The sequence below is a fragment of the Diceros bicornis genome, chromosome 23 (assembly GCF_020826845.1).
Source record: "Diceros bicornis minor isolate mBicDic1 chromosome 23, mDicBic1.mat.cur, whole genome shotgun sequence".
In the NCBI taxonomy this organism is placed as follows: Eukaryota; Metazoa; Chordata; class Mammalia; order Perissodactyla; family Rhinocerotidae; genus Diceros; species Diceros bicornis.
The window spans coordinates 19,021,985-19,044,615 of NC_080762.1; the positions used below are offsets into that span (position 1 = coordinate 19,021,985).

Here is a 22,631-nt window from a genome sequence, read left to right on the forward strand (position 1 = left end):
GCTTCTACTCCCCATCGCATCAACCCTTCATGGTTACATCAAAACTTATTAAAGGTATTGGTGGTGTCTGTTTCAGCTTTGTATTTTCATTTTCATCTTTGCATTTTCCAAGGTGTCTGACACAAAATAGATGTTGAATATATATTTAATTACTATGCAATGGAAATTTGGTTCTTAATTTTCAAGACTTGTGTCCAAACACTTATTAAAACTGTTTTGTTTTCTACTTCAGTCCAAGCCCTTATTAATTTCACTCTTTTTGTACTCTTGCAAGATGACCACAGCAAAGAATAGAACATTCAATTTGCTAATTTTCATGATTTATTACTGTTGCAAAATTTTTCTGCTCAATTAATTAGCTCATAAACTGCATACTAATGAGCACACTACTGAGCAAATGGGAGCAACACTCCAAGTCCACAATAATTGTTTATTGCTTGCTGAAAACAACTCCACAGCTTGTCTTTACCAAATGACATCAGGATGCATAATGGGTATTTGGGGCTTACAGAATAACTCAATCCTTAATACAAATCATAGAAGGCCTTCCGTGAGACTAGAGGAGAAGCCTACAAAGTAAATGGAAGTTTCCCATTATAGGCCATGAGTCTTAAAACAAACCTTTCAGCTAAGACATATGTGAAAGAAAAAGCAATGGAGCTAGATAGATGGCATAGCAAATTGTATTAATTTATATGTAATGAATCCTTCACTTCTGAATTTGTGTTTGCATCCGGACAATCCCAGAACACTCATTCACTCTCAGTGTCTAAGCAAAGTGCTCAATTAAAGACTGCTTCCCAATCTGTAGAAGTTCAAACAGCCTACAAGGCACAATTTCTTTATATTTATATGCATATATCTGATATGCAAATGTGCTTGAATTATGGCGTTTTGACCAACCAGCTTTACTCTTTAATTTGATATTCAAAGGAGCGTTTCCTGCAAATCCCCAGCATTCTTCAGAAACAGTACCAGCCCGGAGAGCAACCAAGCCTTTAAAAATATTTCCATACTTTATTTCTTTTATTTCTCTTATCTTTTTTAAATAAAGAGAGAAAGCATGTATAATCTCCATTCAGTTACATAGAATTGGAATATCGCTATGTAACAGAGATCATCACACTAATGCACAGGAATTGAAAGTCAAGCAACTCTGGTCTAGGCTGAATTGAATTAAGTCTCGACCTTGTAAACATTTCCATAGGAGGTAGAACACACACTTTTGACTTTCTGTCAAATAAGGGATAGTAAACAATGATTCTGAGATCCTAATAAATTAAAAGTATTTCAGAGACATTAAATAAACTTTTCTCTTTTTTTAGAAACCAAAGAGGAAACAGCATACAGATTTTCAATAACTTAGGAAGTGAAATATTAGATCTTCAGAGTTGAAATGTTTGCATCTTCAAAGCTCCACTGATTCCACGTGACAATGTTTGAAACTATGATTAATAATGAGATCGCATTCTAAACAATTTGTGTGCAAGGCAAACTCTGCAAGTCTCTTCATTCACTCTGGAGTCGTCCACAGCTTTGTACCAGTAACTTGAAAAACAATGTCCTACCACTGCATATTCCATTTTCTTTACTCTGATGGCAGCCTGAGTGAATAATATTTGAGCAGTAGAGATTTTAAAAGTTTCAACCCCCACCCAACATTGTTGATTTAAGTGCCTCCAGCTGCTGTCCCCATGAACACAGTGTTGATGGGTGGCAAAGAGGACACCATTTCTCTACCATTTGCCCCATGGGAGTCCAGGGTTTCTTGAGCTGGATATTGACTGGAAGTTCCATACATACACTGGGACGAGGAGGAAGGAATTGGGTTTTGCAAGCTGGATGCTGTAAGGGAAAATATAATCAGCAATTGAAAATTTACATTTTCTTTTCTCTCCAAGTGCCACTCACTTTAAGCTTCTGTATTTGTTTTTGCATTTAGAACACACACATCTGTACTAAATTTGGGTGTGTATGGTTTCTTAGAGCAATCCTTATCTTTTCTTCCATTTTCCCCCTTACTATTCTCCCAGAAATTCTTTATTCTACACATTTCACAAAGAAAAGTCAATTTCAAACTTTAATTCAGGTAACTTTATCACCAAAATACATCCCCAATCTACCTTCTCTTTCCATCTGCATCTCCACAATTGTAGTCCAAACGACCATCTTCTCTTACCTGGACCAACACAGCAGCCTCCTAACTAGTCTCATGACCCTCACGTTTGCTCCACCCTCTTACCCTGCAGAGAGGAGCCAGGATAATCTTGTTGAAACGCATGTCAAATTGTCACTCTTCTTCTCAAATGCTACAATTTCTCATTACTTTTAGAACAGAATCCAAGCTCCTCATAACACCCTATGTGAATTGGTCTCTGCCTTCTGATTTATTTTACTCCACCCTCTTCATTCACCATGCTCAAAATACACTGGCCTTCTTTCTGCCCACTGAATTTTCCAAACTTGTTCCCATTTCAGAGACCATGCACTTGCTATTTCTTCTGCGTAGAGCTCGACTATCAGACCCTCACATCGGTGCCTCCTTCTTATCACTCAGCTTTCAACTCCAATGTTTCTGCCTTAGGATTCCTTTCCCAATTACCTCACCTAAAGTAGCTCCTCCATTACTATTTGTTGTTTTACCCTATTTAATTGACTTCAGAGTATCTGAAATTATCTTTTTTTTAAATTTAATTTAATTTTATTTTTTGTGAGGAAGATCAGCCCTGAGCTAACATCTGTTGCCAATCCTCCTCTTTTTTGCTGAAGAAGACTGGCCCTGGGCTAACATCCGTGCCCATCTTCCTCCACTTTATATGGGACGCCGCCACAGCATGGCCTGACAAGCGGTGCACTGGTGCACGCCCGGGATCTGAACCTGTGAACCCTGGGCAGCCGCAGCAGAGCGCGTGCACTTAACCACTACACCAGCAGGCCGGCCCCTGAAATTATCTTTTTAATGTATTTGTTTATATATTCACTGCCTTAACTCTCCCTACTAGGATGTAAACTTCTTACAGGCAGGAACTCTGTCTTGATCACCACCATAACCTCACACCTAGAATGAAGTTTGGCACATAGTAGGTTCTCAAAAAATTTGACTAACTGGCTCACTAACACTACATTTTTGGCATTTATGGTTGCTGTGTTCTCATTGTTCATTTCTAACTACCGTCTCCTCTGTTACCAAAAACCAGGCTTTATAACTAAGGAAACACATAGCGGGTCCTAACTTCCCTTACGCTCCTTACCCTTCACTCTGTCCCCTCTTTCACCCTGACGCCATCTTTGCAATTTACTGGTAAGCCAGCTCTGACAACTAAAGCTTAGAATCCACCCTACAGCTAAGCTATGTTCCATCATAGCTTCCACTATCTCTACAAGTAAACAGAACTAATAGTAACAATAGCAACACAGTACATTTTAGTCTCACGGAAAGGAAACTTCCTGAAGTGGAATTTTCTGCTTCATTAGAGTAACCTAGAAGCAATGACCATCTGCAGATAGCATAAGATGAGCTGCTGGACTCCACTCAGGGAGCATCTGTGATGGTCACAGGAAGAGAAGAAGTGCTTCCTGTTGAATTATTGGAAAAGCACACTGAGTGGGGAGAGATGGAATTTATCTCATTTTCCCTTATGCTCCGGTTGGTATCAATGCCCTTAGCATATGCTAGTCTGAAATCAATTCCATTGGAAGATTCCAACCACCTCATATAAACATTAACACTTTGCTTGATACTTGCGTGGATATATTCTTGCCCTGTGATACCTTATTAGTAATTTTAGAAACAAACAGTTCTAAAATACGTTTTTGCCCCTTTTTTCAACTCACTGATTTATTGAATTCCTACTATGTGGCAGACACTTGGCTGGGTGCTGGTGATGCATCTAGTATAAACTGCAGGGTTTTTTTAGGGACAGCCAGCTGGTTGGAAGAAGATGCTAGGGGACATCATGGCAAACACACTGTTTTGCTCACTTTTACTTAAACTGTATGTTGTAGAACAATAAAGTAGCAACATTTCTACAGAGATGTCTAACCACATTTTATATACAAAAGAGAAAATGATAGTAACCTCTATCACAAGTCACTATTTTTTTAACTTGGAGTGTTTTTAGGGTACTGATGGAGATTATGGGGTCCAAAGACACCTCTTGGCACTGCCCCTGGGTCCGACAGTGAACAAGAGAGAGTGAGAAAAAGACATCATTACTGTCTTTATAAAACTTATCATCTTTTAGACTGCATTTGACAGGTTATATAAATTTTTTGCATACATAATAGATGCCAGATATTCTTTTTGGAAAGAATAACAGATCTAGCAGTAGGTTGCACAATGACACATATGCTGAGAAATAGCAAGACTGTTACTAACAGATACAAAAATATAACTTCAGATCCAAAGTGATAAATCATCTACGGGAACATGGAAGCCCAGTTTACCTCAGCAGTCACCCTCCAAAGTAATACTGCATACCTGAGGTTAACCATTTTTAAAATGTTTTCAAGAACTACTAAAATAATTTACCTACTACAGGAGTTCGACATGCAACGGAGGGTGATGTGTCTGCATAAAATGAGCTGCTCTGCTTTCTACTGCTGTCATCTAAAATGTTAAGTGGATCGTGGAGGTCACTGTAGGGAGGCAATGAGCGAACACTGCTGATGACAGAAACGTGTTGATTCACCATGGTTCCAAGCCGATGAGACTCTGGGTAGTTTATGTTGCTCCCATAGTAGCCTATAACAGAAAATGTCGAGAATGTACTGCTAACTTATTACACAGAATTTTCCAAGAAGGAAAAAAAGGGACAAGATAGGGTAGGACCCTAAAGATATCACATTGTAAATATTACATTCACATCTACAGTTACTATAGAGTTGGATTTGTGCTTATATCTGGATATGGTTCACTATGCTGTTTTTGTTTTTTAAAAAATACATACGAGTTATTCTATTACTAATTTTGAGATATAAGCCTACACCTCTCTCATATTTCCCTTATCTAAATTAACAAGATCTGCCTATGAAGAAGAGAAAGCACTTTTGGCCTCTCACAAAGATTACACTACTTGTCAAATACCAGTTTTATTTATAGATTCTTGTTTCTGGGAGAAGGACTGGCTTACACTTAGGAGAAAGGCAATCAGTGCAGCCTATACGCAGAGCCTATTTTGGTGGCTAAAAAAGTCCACAGATTTTCCCAACTCCCTAACTTCAAGTGTTTTATCAGCTTAACAAGGGGCACTGTTTTCGTCCTAATCATTAAGATCTGCTGCTAGCTCTCCGGAAGAAACATTATTCACTAATATTTTCAAAGGACAGAACATTCTTCTTTTGGGCTATTAAGGTTGGTCTCAAACATATGGTTTGACATATTATTTTTCATCATGTCTGGCATTTAGAAGGCAACTTTAAGAAAGCCACAAGAATTAGGGATATGTTGGTATGTGGCAGAAATTAGCTCCAAATGTCTAAGAGTCCATGATCTTTAGACGTTTTACATGAGATGACGTGCTATTCAGCATAGGTGGAACTCAATGCCTGATATTGCCTTATTGCCATTTCAAAACCCAGGAAAAAATCTTTAAAAATTTCAATACCATTAGGTGAATTAGGAGGCAATGTTGCTCCTTGGCAGCTGGCAGCCCCTGTGTTGCTCAGGAAATTGAAGCTTCCTGTATTTAAAAACTGCATACTGTGTGAATCTTGGCAGTGTGGGGATGGTCCATAGCTGGAAGGTGGCCGAGAATTATACGGAGACCCTGCACAGCTGCCACTGAAGAAGTCTCTAGAAAGCTGCTGTTCACTCCAGGTCATGCATCGACCATGCTCGGGACGATGAGGATAGAGTCCTGATGGAGGGTGAGGCTGTGCCCTAAACACAGTCTGATAGTTAGAGTTGGTCCCATAAAAGTCATGGTTGGCTTGAGGGAGAGTAGGATAAATGGGCTCTGGGTATGTTGAGCAGTGTGATGGGGCTGACAGTACTGGACCCACACTTGGGGGTCTTCCTGCCATTGGCCCCTGGTTAATGACACTTCCTCGGTTCGCCATGGCTGGAGAAATGGGTGGTGTCATCAGATGACTAGTGCTCTGGGAAAGCTCCATTTGACCTGGAAAAAAATTATCAGAGTATTCACTAGTGGCATATCAAAATAGATGGGCTCACATCTTTAAAAATTATTTTAAAAGATTTACTAATATACCTTTTTCCAACTTGGTTCATTCCTACCCTCCAAAAATAACAGAACTGGGAACACCAAGAATATAAGTTTAGAAAACACCATCACAACACATGTATATTTCACAATATTAGAGATGTTTGGAGTTAGTGACTATGGAAGAAAGTCTGGGATGGCTTCATGCTTTCACTGATATGAAGACGGTTAGAGCTCAAGCTTGAGAAAGGCAAGGAGGTCTGCTGTTCACATTCCTCCATAATTAAAAAACAAGCTGAATGTTAAACGGTTTGATTTTTAGGGTAAAAGAAAAAATCAATAATGTCAATGACCATAGCTTCAAAGGAGCCAATTCAAAATATTCTGCAAATACCATTGATGAGCAATGAGTTAACGAATGCCATGAACTCCCTGGGCCTCCAATTTTCCATTGGTGGAATTAGGTTTCTGAACTATAAGGCCCTTCCGAGTTTAAAATTCTGTGTGTCCAATGAAGTAATGTATATAAAAGGATTCAAAAAAAGATGTAAGGTAATACACAGACTTAAAGTATTATCTAGGAGCTAGTTCAAGCCACTAAACATTCAGATTCACACAAAGGGGACCCCAGACCAAAGAGGAAAATTATTGTAAGGGATGTCCTAAAACGGCCAAATCCATTTTTTAATGGATGAGAAATAAAGTCTCCTCAAAAGCCAAAAATAAATGAGCAGCCCATTTTTTGGACTCTCAAAGCATCTTAAGGATTTATGTACATCTAATCTAATTTTTTCTTCCACTAAATGAAGATAACTGATTATTTGTACTTCTGATATAACTAAGAGAGTGTGTCAAAGTGTGATACCTATGTTAATAATGGTATTGATAAAAATGTGAATGACAAATGCTGAAAAATCACAAGAATATTATAAAGCTTTATGATAAGTCGGTTAAGATAAGCCTTTTTTATTCTTGGAATGCCTGGAGGTTACCAGTTTTAAAAAAACAAATAAATAAGCTCCTGTGAGATGTACTGAAGCCAAAGTGGCTTTCTTGGTTGTTTCACAGCGTACCTGTGAGTGGCAGGTTGTCCGTATTCCCAGCAGGGAATGGGTGCAGAGCAGAGGGTAAGCCTCCAGGTTGACTGGATGACAGAGGAAGATAGGTTGTTTCCACATGGCTTTCATTCTTCACAGTGTCACTGGAAACAGTGCTCCCTTTATTACGGTTGGCCAGAAAACATGAACTCGGAGAAGCAGTGAAAGTAGCTTTACTTGCATCTGGAAAGATTTTTTTTAGTGGGAAAGTTAACATCTTCCCCATATTCCTAGTAGATAAGCCCAAGTAAAAGAAACTGGAAATGTTTTAGAGTTGTATCATAAATCTGGAAACGCCTGAGAAATGTTTTCCATGGGAAACAAGGCTGGCAGGTCTTTGGTCTTGGCAGTGGTACTGGTTTTTGTGAACTGAATATTGGTGGGTATGGGTGTGTTCTGAAGGGCACTAAATGATCCATCCTGGAGTGAACAGTCTTCAAAATGCAAGTCATCACATCCCAAATAGATCATCAAATGTAAGTCATCACATTCCTTCCTTCTCTAAACTCCCATAGAACTTATTTCTACACCATTTGTAACTTGGTATATGACAAATGTTGTCTTGAATTATAGTTTTTTGCATTACAGTCACCTCTCCAATTTTATCTAAATTTTCAGAACACGGATTTGTATCCTTCAGAGTTTCCAATAAAGTAGTTTGACTATTCAATGTATAAATGGAGGAAAGTAAAAACAGTACTCCAATAGTATTAGTGTACTGTGTTAGTGACATGTTTGGGGAAAAACTCTGAGACTGTTATAAACCCACTTACCATGTGTGCCTATAAATTCTTAAACTCAGGTTTAAACAAAGCAATACACAAAACAAGATATATATTTTAAATTACCTGAATTCTTCATATACTTGTCCAATAAATTCTGTAACTCCTGCTCTTTGTCATTATTAAACTGGGTCTCCATGGCCAGGAGAATGTATTCATCAAGAAGCATTCGGATCAAATGGAAAGAACCTTGTTTATGGACGGGGAATGGGGAGAGGGCATTGTGAGATGAAATTAGGGAGAGAAAAAGAAGGAAAGAGAAAGAGACAGAAGTCAAGTTATCTTTGTGACCATCTCGCAACACTTTACAAGGAGCAACTGAAATAAACAAATACTTGTTGGACTTTAAATGACCTGCTAAGACCAACATGCTTAACTTGGGTCTCTAATCTTTCTGCGTCCCGCCGGCCCAGCTCACTGTGTGTACTGTCCTGCCAGCTCTTTGGCCACTAATTACATCAAAGGAAAATACGGATGAAAGTGAGACATGCTTTATGCTTTAAGAGGGCACACACCGGAGTGTGATAAGCTTTAACCTGGGGAGAATGAGCTCTACTCTGCTCTATTTCTGTTTACTTTGTACTAAATAATTAGACAATGGCCAACATATAGTCCGAAAAAAGTATAGGGTTAGAAGATGTCTTTCTAACTTGAAACAAAATACTCTTTGATTTGAAAAAAGCAAAAGAGTAATTTTCATGTTGAGGACATCCTGGAAAATCTTTAACGTCTTTTAACTATTCAACATTTTCCCGCACAAGTCTTTTTTTTCACAATAAAGTCAGGCTTCAATGTTGTGTATTTCAAGAAATCTTAAATATGAGCAAGATACCTCAAATAATATACTTAATACATTTTGTTCAGTCCTCAATAAAGGCTCACTGATTTTATCTAATTCCATTGAAAATTACATAAAAACAATTTAGTTCATTGTAACCTATTTTATAATGTCAAGATTTCTCGAAATGCAACTACTAAATGCAGAAGTACTGTCCATGAAATAGCATTATAACTACAAACTGAGAATCCCAGAAATTTTAGGAAAAAGAAAGTATTCAGTTTGTGAAAAAGCTAATGACTCAATTTTTTTCACAAGTCAGACAGATTAGCAAAGATGGTTCAGAAACATATAAGAGCATGTCTTTTGCTCTTTGATTCTTGGAGTGTAGCTATATGGGTTCCCTGAAAAGATGAAAAAATTTTCCATATTGCAATGAGTAGCCTTTGGAAAATAATGTATTAATTATTGTTTATTTTCTTGTTTAACAAAGAAAATTTATCCAAGCATGATGGAATGTAATGATAATAGCTGCTATTCATTAAGTGTTTACCAGGTGCTAGGCAATATATTTTATATATATCATCTCACTAAAGGCCTACACAACCCAATGAAAGGAATATTCTCTCCCTTCTATAAAGAGCATCTAGCTTGGCTAAAGCCCACAGCCAGAGAAAAGTAGTGTTAAGATTTAACTCTGCACGTGGTCTAACTCCTGGGGTCTAACCGCAGGCTCCTAACTACCATTCTCTACTGGCTCAATATTCAGATATGGTTTGAGAAGTGACGGGGCCACATGTTTAAAAACTGATAGGAAATGTAACTGGGGAATGAATGATGTAATTCATTTAAGAAGAGTTTATAAAGCACATAGGATACCAAAACTGGATGCATTGTTCAAGGTGAGATTATGCATTACTCGAGCACCGAAAAAGCTCCACTTCAGCAGAAAGTCTTGAGCCCTCTTCTTTAACGATCTTCCACTTTGTTTGCTGGTCTAAAAGTAAAGGAACGGAATGAAACTATCAAATCTGTCATCTCATTACTACATGCATCCTACATAAAATCAAAAGATAGATAAACTGTTCGACAAACGGACAGATGGCTGGCACGCCATTTATTTCATCAAATAAAGTGATCTGTCCATGGATTTTCATTTTAGTCTGTCTTTGCTGTCATTGTTAAGGTTAGTAGATCTTTATTCTGTATGGTTTTGTTACCCAATAGAATTGGACAACAAAATGAAATAATTCACAAAATATTTTATCTGGTAATTTTTCTTTGACAGAACTTTAAAAAGAACAGAAGGTGAAGTGTGAAGGAAGGGTTATACATTTCTGTGAATGATTAACTCCGACTCCCCTGGTCTTGAATGATAATCTGTTTTCCTTCCAGGAGAAAAAAAAGTCCCTACACTAGAACTAGTTTCCTTGATATGGCATGGCTAACACCAACTAGTGATGGATATATTTGTTCTTATTGCCTCGTTTCATGATGGATGACTTCAAGGTTAACTGAAAGAGTTGAAGAAACCACATAGAAACCATAAAATACTGAGCTCCTGGAATTCAAAAATGTGAATAGTTAAAACCATATTTTCTATCAGCATTTATGATAACTTGATTTTTAGAAAAGCACCAGAATCTTTCCAGTTTTCAAGTTTATCTTTCCTGGTTACTCAGCTGTAACTTTACTGACTGATAGGGAAGATATAGTGTCTAGTAGTCCTTCATCAAGAAAAGATAAACAGAGTTGAATACATGCTCAACACTCTAAAATCTGACATAGTCCTAGTTTTGATATTTTGGCTGCCTTCTTTGTACGGCTTCAAAAACTTTTCAAAGCATTTTCATACACGCCTGTCACACCCCTCACCACCACCACGATTCAAGAAATTACAGCCAGTTTAGCATTTATTTATTTCTTGAATCTGTCATTGAAAAGTACCTTAATAACTCTCTGCTCTACCACAGTATCCAACCATTCAATAAAAGCCTCCACGGTGGCATTCTTCTTAAGCAGATCTTTCAGTTCTTGGAACACTGTGATAGAGTCATCTACCATGTAAAAGAGAAAAAAAAAGAAAGCAGAATATTTCACTCTACTTTGAACCCAAGAGAAAATCTAAAACTAGAAATTATTAATAATTTTATAGCATAAAAGGGAAAGACAGGTAGACTGTTAAATGTGTTAAAGGAATTAATTTCATATCCTGGGAACAGTAACAAAAAATCTTTAGTACTTTACTCTTCAAAATTTTAATCATAAGAACACGTATCTTAGTACATATTGAAATACAGGTTTATATCCTATAGAAATATAGATATACTAGGGAAGAGTAGGTTATTGATATAGTTGATTATTCATTTTGAATCCAATGCTTTCACGAAATGCAACAGATTAGCTGAAAGCTAATGAATGAACTGAACTAAATTTGTTGATTTCCTGCTTTCTGAAATATTCTTTATCTTTAGCAAAAATTAAATTCTGCACTGCAGAATTGAGTCACTTACATGAATAATCTTTTATCACGTAAAATTTAAAGGGGCAGTATAGAACTACCATTTTATTAAAGAGTTTGAGATTTACAGAATTTCAAAGGGTAATATAATTTTATGTTAGGAAATAGAAAGCAGGGCTGAGGTTGGACTGTCCCCCAAGAGCAGTCCATCATTTGTGCTATGGCTTATAGGTGGCTGCATTTTCTTTTTTGTCTTTTGGGAGAGAAAGTGAGGGAGAAATACTGGGTTGTTATCCCTTGGAAATCGAGCCTGGTTGGCTAGTCACAGATATTGGCTTGGTAAGTTCTGTCAGATGGTCCAAATCTAAGCGGGGGGGTCTCTGCTTTGAAAAGCAGTAGTGAGTTGAGACATCATTTTGATATGCATCATACACCATATGATGCCAAGAGTGTAAAGCATATGGAAATTTATATGCATGTAATGTAAAATTGAAAGAAAACACAAAATTCAAAATAATTTTGATTATTTCCATGTTATTTCTATTTTAGTTATTTCTACGCAATGAGTTTATGGATGGCTTTTATTTCCCTCTTAATATTTTCTATATTTTCTAGGTTTTCCACAATTAGTAAGTACAACTGTTTTTAAGTATAGAACAAATTTTTTTTTATTAAAAATGTTTCTATAATCCAGGGGTTCTCAAATAGATATGATTTTGTAGTTCAAGGGGACATTTGGGATGTCTGGAGACCTGTTGGAAGGAAGCTGCTACTGGAATCTAGTGGGTAGAGGCCAGGGATGCTGCTAAGTATCCTACAATGCACAGGACAGCCTCTCCCCCTTTCAAAGAGTTATCCAGCCCAAAATGTCAATAGCGCCAAGGTTAGGAAACCCTGCTCTAAACAAAGAGAGAAGACTCACGTTCTGTGTAGATATCAGATTCAGCGTCTGTGCTGCCCGAAATGGTGAGAAGGGCCTGAGATCCAATACTATTCAAGTCAACCTTTTCAATATCAGACACCATGGAATTCACTACATGCTGGTCAAAGAGAGCCGGTCTGGCAATCTACATAAAGAAAGTAAAAGAGACACTAAACTCTATCATTGATGGTCTATCTAAAGGAAAGTTTTAGCTTCTAGAGAAATAGTTCCTTGAGGGGAAAGTATCATAAATAACTGTTTTCTTATTTTAAAGCAATAGCTAAGACTCATGATCATTTCTGTTAAAAGTTTGCAAACTACATTTAGACTTAGAAAATGACTTTTTTTTACCCACAGTCATAAAAAAAGGATTTTACATTATTACATTTCTTATCTGGAACTATCCCCAGCTAAGTCCTTTAAAATTTAGGGGGCTAGAGACCTTCATAAAGCAAGCAATCATTTGAGGGGAAGGGAAGTAGATTTTAACAATATACAAACATGTATTCCTAATTTAAAAATTACTTTTTTTCTCCCTATCTCCCTATGTAAGAGAACCAAATAGGTAGGTAGTTTAAAACATGTTGGGTTTGTGGGTTTCACAATATCAAATATCACATAGGCCCGTTTTTCACAACCTTAATTTTTATTAATTGGATTCATGCTATAAGAGTTTTCCATTTTACATTGCATTTAGGTTTTTTTTTTTACTTTTTATTTTGAAAAAATTTTAAATTTACAACAAAATTGCAAAGATAGTGTGAAGTATTTCCATATACTCTCTATCCAGCTTCTCCTAATGTTACCATCTTACATAAGCATTACATTTTACCAAAATCAGGAAACTAACGTTAGTACAATACTAATAATTAAACTACAGACATAATTCAAATTTCATCAGTTTTTCCACTAATATGCTTCTTCTGTTCTAGCATTCACTCTAGGATCTCACATTCCATTTAATTGTTGTCTACTTAGTCTCCAGTCTCTAAAAGTTCCTCAGTCTTTGCTATCAGATGATTCATTTTCCATCTGTTGGCTCAGATACGCTCGGCTTACCAACATACCTGAGCAAGGTGTAAGAAAGATGTTTGTCGTTTCAGAGAAGACACAAATCTTCGCACAATAGGTATTTTCTTGTCAGTTAGAGCTTCTGGCAAGTTTTCCAAGGATGAAACAACCCACTGTTCCCAATTTTTAGCAAAATTTCTTATGTCGGCTAGTAAGCTACAAGAAAAACCAGCAACAACAACTAAGATTAAATGCTAAGTTGTTCAAAATGTATTAAATAAATGTAGTTTAGTGGAGGTATACTATCATTCTGTGATTCCAAGAACATGACTTTGAAGTCAGATAGACTCAGCCTAGGTCTGCCATTTATCATCTTGGTCAAAATATTCAATCTCTTCAAGCTCTAGTTACCTCATCTGTTAAGTGGGAATAAGAATAGTATCTGTGTCACAGGATTATTATGAGGACTATACGACATAATTCTTGGAAAGTGCTCAGGTTAAAGCCTGACATGCAGAGAGTGCTCAATAAATAATACTTTATTATTAATATTAAACTAGTAATTCAATCATTTTCTATAAAATATTTCTGGAAAAATGTAAGTGTGCATCTGATTTTGCACATCTTGGCTTCTTGCGAGATTTCGCATTGGGACCATAACATCATTTCAGGCATTTAATATTAGTTTCTAGTAACATAGTCTTGTAATCCAAATATAACTGTGTGATAAATTATCAGAGGTTTACTAATTATAGGGCTCTATTTAGAAAATTACAAATGTTGGTTGTGCATATATTACGAAAGCATACAAAAATTTAAAAATCAGTCAACAATCTACATATTATATCTCAAACACAGACCTAAGTATAATTGGAATGGTGCACACGTTGGGGACAGTGATGTGGCACAGGAAAAAGAATAGACAGAGTTTGGAGTTAAACAGACCTCACTTAAAATCTAGGCTCTGCTTCTGACTAATTAGCTGACTCTGGGCAAATAAATTAACTTCTTTCTGCTCCTCATGTGTGAATTTGGGATCCCAATAGCTAGTTTGGAATAGTCTGACAAGCTGTGTTTAAAAAAATCCAGCTGTTCAATGATAAGGAATTAGTTAAAGTACAGTATTTTTCAGATGCTGGAAATCTATGCTAGCATTTAAAAAGATAATGTTGATTTATAATTGTTGACATGGAAAGACTTTCCGAGTATACTGCCATAGTATGTATACTCTAGTTCCATTTTTGAAATGTGTATATTTATAGATATTCCTACAAAAAGTCTGTGAGAAAATAACCTAAGACATTAAGAATGTGGTGAGATTCTGCGTGCTTTTGTAAATGCACTTATGAATGTTTTTCATTTTCTATAATGAACATGAACTACTTGCATACTTAAGAGATAAGTACATAAATAGTCACTTTCAGGCTGGTTGTAGGAATTAAGTGAAATAATTTACATAAAGGCTCAAAGCCAACATTGAGTTTAATAAAGGTCAGCTATTATTACTATTAGTCACATGGTTGGATGCCTGCCACTAAGTAAGCACAACCATTCTGCTGGGACATAAAAATGTGAAGTGTACCTAATTCAGAGCATGGATTAGATGCTTCAAGACTACATATGGATAATTAAAAGAAAATATTGACCAGGCCAATACCAATATTATATAAATAAATACAACAACCTAGAGGAAAAAGTAAATCAAAAATAAAATTTGTTTTATCAATCACCGTGCATTTATTGAGCACCAATAAATGCTCAATAAATGAGCACCCTATGTCCACCCTACATGTCTTTGTGCCCCAAGTCCACCCTACATGTCTTTGTGCCCCAAGATACTAAAATAAATTTCATTATTTCATTAGACTTTGTTTTAGAAAAAAAAAATCTAGCTTTTTTCCCCCAAGTTTCTATTGTTCTCCCATCAGAAAAGGCTTTGTGAAAAACCTTCAGGAATCATTTCAACTTGAGATCTTATTCCTTTGTTAAAAGAAAGTAGTAATCCCACTATGCTACTTTCTGATTTTGCAATTAAGACCCACATTAATAATAAAGATAAAATAATTTTCCTTATAGTTTTTATTATTGTGATTATTTTCTATCAATTATCCCCATATATCTTCCTTTAGCCAGTTTCCATTGAAGAACTTTCTCAGTATCTTGAAGGTCAACCACACTAAAATATTTATTTTTCACTTTGGCAGCTCTCAAATTAAAGGGATTTCAGGATTTTTCCATCAATTTTGTTCATTGAGGTTTGAATATAAGGATTGAGGCACATCTTTTCCAGCTAATACAAAGGGATAGGAGCAGGAAAATAATCTTGGTAAATGAATGAATTTCTACTTACTGTTTTCCTTTAATATAATGTATAAGGTTAAACCCTCTACTAAGAGACAATCATATTTTATGGACTGAACCTACCTTTCAGGCATTTCTTGCATCGTTGCAGGAATGAGCACATCTGTAAGAACCTTAATCACAGCAAAAGAGAGTTAACATAAATCTTTACTTAGTATTTCTATAGAAAGACACATTATTTATCAATTACTTTTTATTCCTAGCTTTCTAGAGAATAACATGTTAACTCATTTCTTAAAGTTATACTTATCTCTAAAATGAATGTATGTGTGAGTTGTGTGTGTGTAAAAGACAATGGGAGAGGGAGATCTAGGAACATGTAATACTAAGCATGGTGACATTAATGTAAGCAGGTGACACCAATGTACTGGATACAGAGAGTTAATGATCAGAACAGAAAGAATATTGAAAAGAGAGGGCTAGACTGAGCTCTAAACATGGGTGAGATGGGTAGGACCTTAATGAGAACCAGTAGAAAGATGAAATTAGATGGTGCTGACTGATCCCAGCTCAGGAAAAACTATGATAAATGAAGGAGATGAGGAGCAGATAGGAGAGGAGCAGTGCTGATCCACTAGGATGGCTAATAAACTGAGTGGGCCAGCCTGGGGAAGAGGACCCAGGGGTCTAGAGGAGAAGATATTTCAAACTGTGGGTAGACAGTAATCTACAAAGGCCTGTGGAGCCTACCAGCAAAGCACACGTGTATTCCGTGTGTATGAGACTATTGTACACGCCCAGTGTGTTAGTTACCAATGAACTGGCCTTGGGACTCATGTACTGTTTTATGGACTAAAAGTTGACCACTCTAGAGATGGGATGAAGATCTTGCAGAAGCTCATTTTACACTGCTCTATTTACAGTGCTCACTGTGCCTCCCTGGGTCTACCATGAGAAGGAAAAACTTGACTTATTTGAAGGTACTTAAAGTCAGGATTTTTTTGTTGGACTCAAAGAAATAGACCATTTGCAGAAAAAAAAAGTATGCTTTAAGGATATTTCTTGGAGGTGCTGAGTGACAGTCCAAACAGCTTTACTCTGACGGTGGTAGATGTGTGTGCATGAGCCGAGGTCTTTTCTTATACCCACTCCTGGAGCCACTTTCTTCCCTGAGCCTTAAACATTGCAGACCATCAGTTAGTGCAAAGTAGCCTTTTCTCTCTCAATAATGCTATTTTTATTCAATCTAGAATCATGAGACAATCCTCGCTCTCCTTTGCCCTTCTTCAACTTTAACTTGAACTAAAGGTAAAGAATATTTTGCACTTCCTCCTCCATTCTCTTATCCTGTGACGAGGGAGAACTGAACAGAGGATGAAAATATGGGCACCCCCCATGCTGGTTCAAGCCTACCTACCAGTTCTTAGTGTGCAAAGTTGCTTCTGGACTGAGCCTATCTAGCTGCTGCTTCACTTCTCTGCAAAAGTAAGAACCTAATCATAGTAACCAACGTAGAAGGATTTACTTCCTAAACTCTTAACAGGGCTCTAGCTTGGGTTTTCTTGCTAATTCAGATTATGTTTTAAAAGGAAAGCTTTTGTTTCTCCTTATCACAATTTAACGGGTAAATGTAGACGAACTCACTTTAAAATACCCAGCTTGCAATACAGTTTTCTCCCTCAGCTTGGACCTTGTCGCTCCTCTAACTAGGGAACAGAATGTCAGAGAATTCGCTTCTCTCCCTTCCCAGCTAAATGGTTGGCTAGAAGGCTAACCAGCTCTTCTTTGTTCAGGATTTCTTCATGATCCTTCTGTAGACCCTTGAGGACCCTTACTTGGTTCGAGAACAGAATTAACATTAATGCATTAAAGCTAGAGATTTCCAATATTTGCAAATTATTAATCCTGTAAGAGTGTTTAATTCTGCTTTTCCCCAAACGCTGATACTGTGAAAAAGCCACTACGTTACTTATTCTGAAAACACCTTAATAACAGTCAACAAAAATTAACTGTTTTCACATATTAGTACGTCACATTAGAATCATTCTTAGCCGTAAACAGAAATTGATTCTGTTTTACTTAATGTAAATTTACATTAAAATACATACATTATTAAACTGTTTGCTTTCTCATAAAAAAAATTAGTAGTGTGTCTCCAGCAGAAATAACAAATTTATCAAAAATACATTGCAAAAATTTAGATAGAATGCTCCTAAAGAAATATATGGTTCATGCTTAAGACATCCCAAAGAGCTTACCTTATAAAGAATTGAGTCACAAACACAGAAAATGTCAATGATAACAGGATTTTCAAGCAGAGGAAGAAGATGATCAGGCATTCCTTGCCAAAAGTGTAATAAGAAATGCTGGATCTAGTTGCAGAGCAAAGAGTATGTACATTAAGACTTTTCCTTAACGAGAACTCATATAAAGAACAGGACAAGAAAACATATATAATATGGTCAGCAAAGCATTCTTTGTCATCCTTACCTCTTCAAAGTTTCCATTAATTGCATTGTCCAGGATACACTGGCAGTGAGTTTTGTACATCATTATGAGGGTATCAACCTATTTCAAGGAAGAAAAAGCTTAACCAAAGCATCCTTTCAACACTGCCTTCATTTGTTCATTCATTCAACACACATTTTTAAAGCTCCTGTTACGTACAAGGGGTTGTGCTCAATGCTGAAGAATAAAAAATAAAGGCACAATTCTTGTTTCAAGGAGCTTACTGCCTTGGGAAGAAAGAAAGGCAAGCAAATAAACAATTACAGTATAATATAATAAGAACAATGAAAAAGGTGACTGCACAGGGAGCTATGGGCCAAAGCTATATAATTTTCTGCCCAATAAGAAAATCACCTTTGATTAGAAGAATAAATGTAAAATGGTAGAACATATCAACTTTTCACACAGTTTTATTAAGTGAGTGCTTGGGCAGTGTGGCATAGTGGTTTTCAGTTTTGGTTCTGGAGTCAAATAAAACCCAGCACCCAGCTCCACTGCGCTGCTTTGCACGGGTTGCTTTGTCTCTGAGCCCCAGGCTTTTTATCTCTAAGTAGGGTAGTAATAACACATTATGCATATAATGTTAAGAAGATTAAATAAAATAAAATGTGACGCATGTAGAACAGTGCCTGGTACACAGTAAGACCTTACTAATTATCACCTAAAATTAGTAATAATATCAGATGACTCATTTACCCCAAAAAGATTTGAACATTGAATACCTATTATGAAAAATCTCTATTTCCATGTTATCAGAGATATTTGGATTGCATAGTTAAAAAATTTTAAATATATTCTAAAATTTGCAATGGATTAGAACTAGATAATATTCTAGCAAATTAACAATATTCAAATTCAAAACTTCTTATTTCACAAGCTAGAAATGTCCCTACCTGTTACTAGTCGCGTGGTCTATGTGAATAGGAGCGTGGCTTACAGGTTAAAGGTGTGAGCTTTGCCCTCAAACTACCTGGATTCGAATGCCAGCTCTAATTCCGCTTACTAGCTATGCGATGTTGGGCAAGTTACTTAACATTTGTGTGTTTTAATTTCCTCATCTGTAAAGTGGTGATGATAAAAACAGTAAATATCTAACAGGGATGTTATGAGGACTAAGTGAATTAACACTTGTAAAGTGGTTGGAGTAATCCATAATACATGTTAAGAAATTGACTGGTGTTGGCTATTTTTACCCCAATAGTATCTAAGGTGGTGATGGTGATGGGGGCATCCTACCCTAACCCTTTGCTCTCCAACCTGTATCCCTACAGCCCTGTGACAGCACACATCTTTGTGGTTTAGCTCAAAGCTCTATAATGATAACACACAAATTACCAATCTACCTCCAAGGAGGTGCTGACTATAGATAGGACATCTCTAGCAGGATATGTCACCATTAATGCAATTTAGACGTGCTGTATACTTTAAGCAACGATATTATATTTTTAGATGGGTTGCCAAGACATTTTTTTTTCTTTCTTTCTTTCTTTTTTTTTTTTTTTGTGAGGAAGATCAGCTCTGAGCTAACATCCATGCCAATCCTCCTCTTTTTACTGAGGAAGACTGCCCCTGAGCTAACATCTATTGCCAATCCTCCTCCTTTTTTTTTTCCTTTTTCTTCCCAAAGCCCCAGCAGATAGTTGTACGTAATAGTTGCACATCCTTCTAGTTGCTGTATGTGGGACGCGGCCTCAGCATGGCAGGACAAGTGGTGCGTCGGTGCGTGTCCAGGATCCGAATCCGGGCTGCCAGTAGCAGAGCGTGCACTTAACCACTAAGCCACGGGGCCAGCCCCCGCCAAGACATATTTTTTAAATGAAGATAAGGACATCATGAAAGATAGAAAGGAATCCATAACCGTCACCAAAAATCAACCCTTTGAGCCCTGAAACCTACTAAAGTACAAGTAAGCTTTTATCTTCACAAGTATTTCCATTTATTTGTGTCAAAATTTATACACAAAGTACCAAAGATTTTTAATCTTCCATTGGTACTTCATTTGTTTAATATTTGCATAGTCTTAGGACAATATATTTTCATTGTAGTACACTTTGCATTCTTTATAAACACAAGTTTTCTCAATTTTCTGAGAAGAGACATCACATTATAAAGGGCGGGAGCAGAGGCAAGGCTTATTTCCAGGAAAGTCAGTGAGCATGTGGTGGGAAGTGACATCTGGTGACACACTATGATGAGGCAGAAAGCAGGCCCCTCAGCGTCAGCCAACACCCCTCACTGGGGTCAACTTCTCACTGAGCAGTCTCCATCTTTTCTACCTCAAGAAAGCAGATGCTTATAGTGCTTAGCTTCAGCCCCACCCCTCTTTCTAGAAACTGATAAATTACCTGGGGAACTTGGCTACTGGCTAAGAAGGTAAAAGGCAGGGCCCAGCTGTCCTCAAGGGACAAAGAGGAACGTTAGTCCTGGTGCTCACAATGGGGACCACTAGAATAATCTTAGAAACCTGGAGTTGTTTAAGTATCTTGATTCCTGAATGAGAAATGACTTACAGACCAGTTTTTCAAGTTCACAGGTAAGGAATTCCTTGGAGGCTAGCAGAGAAACTGAAATAAACTATTGGAACATGTTCCTCACCTCTCTTTTTTTCTTCGTTGCCCTCTACATCTCCCCCTCTCTCACCATGTACATTTACACAGTAAACATTTTCATGATATGTTTGCATACAAGCAATCCTCTCCACAAAGGTGATCCAACAATACCCTCCCCAGAAGAACTGTGTTCCCTGAAGTCTCATTGATTTCTACGGGTTTCCCCACAAACTGCCCCACATTTTAACATTTACTAGAAGTGCTTCAAATTTGAAGTCATAATATCAGACATTACATTTATAAGGTAAAAAAAAAATGATGTGATAACCTTCAGAAATGTGATGCAAGAGGAGAATAGTAGAAAGTGGACATACTTCAGGAGACTTGCTTGGAATTGGCATCAGAGAATTATCTTCAATACTCTGCCTATTCTTAACTGGGAGAGTATGTCTGCCATCAGAATGAACCCCAGAAGTTACTGCGCATATATACTTTTCTATCAATAGACCTATTTATCAATGTGTTATTTTTATGTCCAGTTTTTTATTTGTTTGTTTGTTTTAAATTAATTAATTCATTTATTTTTTGTGTGAGGAAGATCGGCCCTGAGCTAACATCTGCCAATCCTCCTCTTTTTCCTGAGGAAGACTGGCCCTGGGCTAACATCCATGCCCATCTTCCTTTACTTTATATGGGACGCCACCACAGCATGGCTTGACAAGTGGTGCGTCTGTGCGCGCCCGGGGTCCGAACCGGCGAACCCCAGGCCGCCGCAGCAGAGCGCGTGCAGTTAACCTCTTGTGCCACCAGGCCGGCCCCTATGTCCAGTTTACCGAAAGTCCATTACTAGAGTAATACAGCTGAACATTAGTCAATCATATTCCTCTATCTTTGCATCTCAAAAATATGAACTGACAATACACCATGAAAGGTGTTTTCTTCAAATGCTAATGAAAAACGACCTTTAGTTGAAAGAGGAATGAAGAAATCATTATGCCCTGATTTAATAATGGATCCTGCTATTAGCCAGCCAGTAGGTACCCAGCAAACAACTCTAGAAGTTCAGAAATAGAGGAGGATTTAGCCCTAGACTTTATTACATAAGCATTGAAGAGTCATACTGAGAATTATTTATAAACTGAATTCTATGAAAATGTTGTCTCCTTAACTTTAAAAAAAAATTGCAAATGTAAGAGAGCACAGAATTTTAGAATTGAAAGGAACCTTTGTGCTCATCTAGTATAATCTTTGCATTCATCTAGGTATCGCCCCCTCAGTGCTGGGAACAAATTTTGTCCTAGAGAAGTGCTTAATGACTAGTTACTGAAATTAAATGGAGTTAATCAAAAACATAAAGCAGGTAATCAAAGAAACTGCATGTGAGAGACACATTCTAGTATTTTCTTCCTGGATAATGAGTTTTAAGTAAAACATAATCTTCAGTCTTCTCTTGAGGTTTATTTGACCACCTTCTGATTACGTACTATCATGAAGATGGTAAATAATTAATTGGAAAGTGTTTAATCGATGTTAGTAAACATTTGTCCCTCCTATAAATCAGTCAATTATGTTTGATTATGCAGATTTCTAACTGCTTCCTGCAAGTACCACGAGCTTTCCAGCAAACTGAGATATGGAACCCACATATCAGAAAATCAATACAGAAGTATCTTTAATTGATACCTTGTCTTTAGAAATGCATCCTTGGTACACAAGGTGTTGTGCACTGGGGAATTCTGGAAGGAGTGTTCCAGTTTTTGAGCTAAGCGAATATTTACGAGTGAAGCCACCCTATAATTTAGAAAAATGAAAAGAAACAAATCATTATCAACCATATGTCTCCAAAATACAATTCTGATAAAACAGAAACCCATAAAATTTCATTCTTCTTCATCTTGCAAACCATGAGGAATTAAGAGATTTGGATAAATTGTTTAGATGGTGTAACTGAATAAACTAGACATGTCAGCAAAATTATTGTTTCCAAGCCATAAATAGTTTCATAGTCAGGATACGTTTCCTACTACGTTGAATTTTAGTTTTGAACATTTGTCCATT

General features: G+C 36.9%; 1 protein-coding gene across 2 annotated transcripts in view; it reads right to left on the reverse strand.

Annotated features, from left to right (window-relative positions):
• Positions 1-884: 884 nt before the first annotated feature.
• The window catches only part of RFX6 (regulatory factor X6), a 58,268-nt gene continuing 36,521 nt past the window's right edge, over positions 885-22,631 (reverse strand). For both annotated transcript variants that reach the window (XM_058566394.1, XM_058566396.1), the window contains 13 exons: positions 22,257-22,364; positions 18,007-18,084; positions 17,775-17,888; positions 15,640-15,689; positions 13,272-13,431; positions 12,205-12,349; positions 10,769-10,878; positions 9,701-9,818; positions 8,110-8,232; positions 7,238-7,444; positions 5,607-6,119; positions 4,532-4,744; positions 885-1,845 (listed from right to left, as the gene is read on the reverse strand). In XM_058566394.1, the coding sequence (XP_058422377.1) occupies positions 1,670-1,845; positions 4,532-4,744; positions 5,607-6,119; positions 7,238-7,444; positions 8,110-8,232; positions 9,701-9,818; positions 10,769-10,878; positions 12,205-12,349; positions 13,272-13,431; positions 15,640-15,689; positions 17,775-17,888; positions 18,007-18,084; positions 22,257-22,364 (2,115 nt within the window). In that variant the 3' untranslated portion in view covers positions 885-1,669. The remainder of the gene's footprint in view (positions 1,846-4,531; positions 4,745-5,606; positions 6,120-7,237; positions 7,445-8,109; positions 8,233-9,700; positions 9,819-10,768; positions 10,879-12,204; positions 12,350-13,271; positions 13,432-15,639; positions 15,690-17,774; positions 17,889-18,006; positions 18,085-22,256; positions 22,365-22,631) is intronic.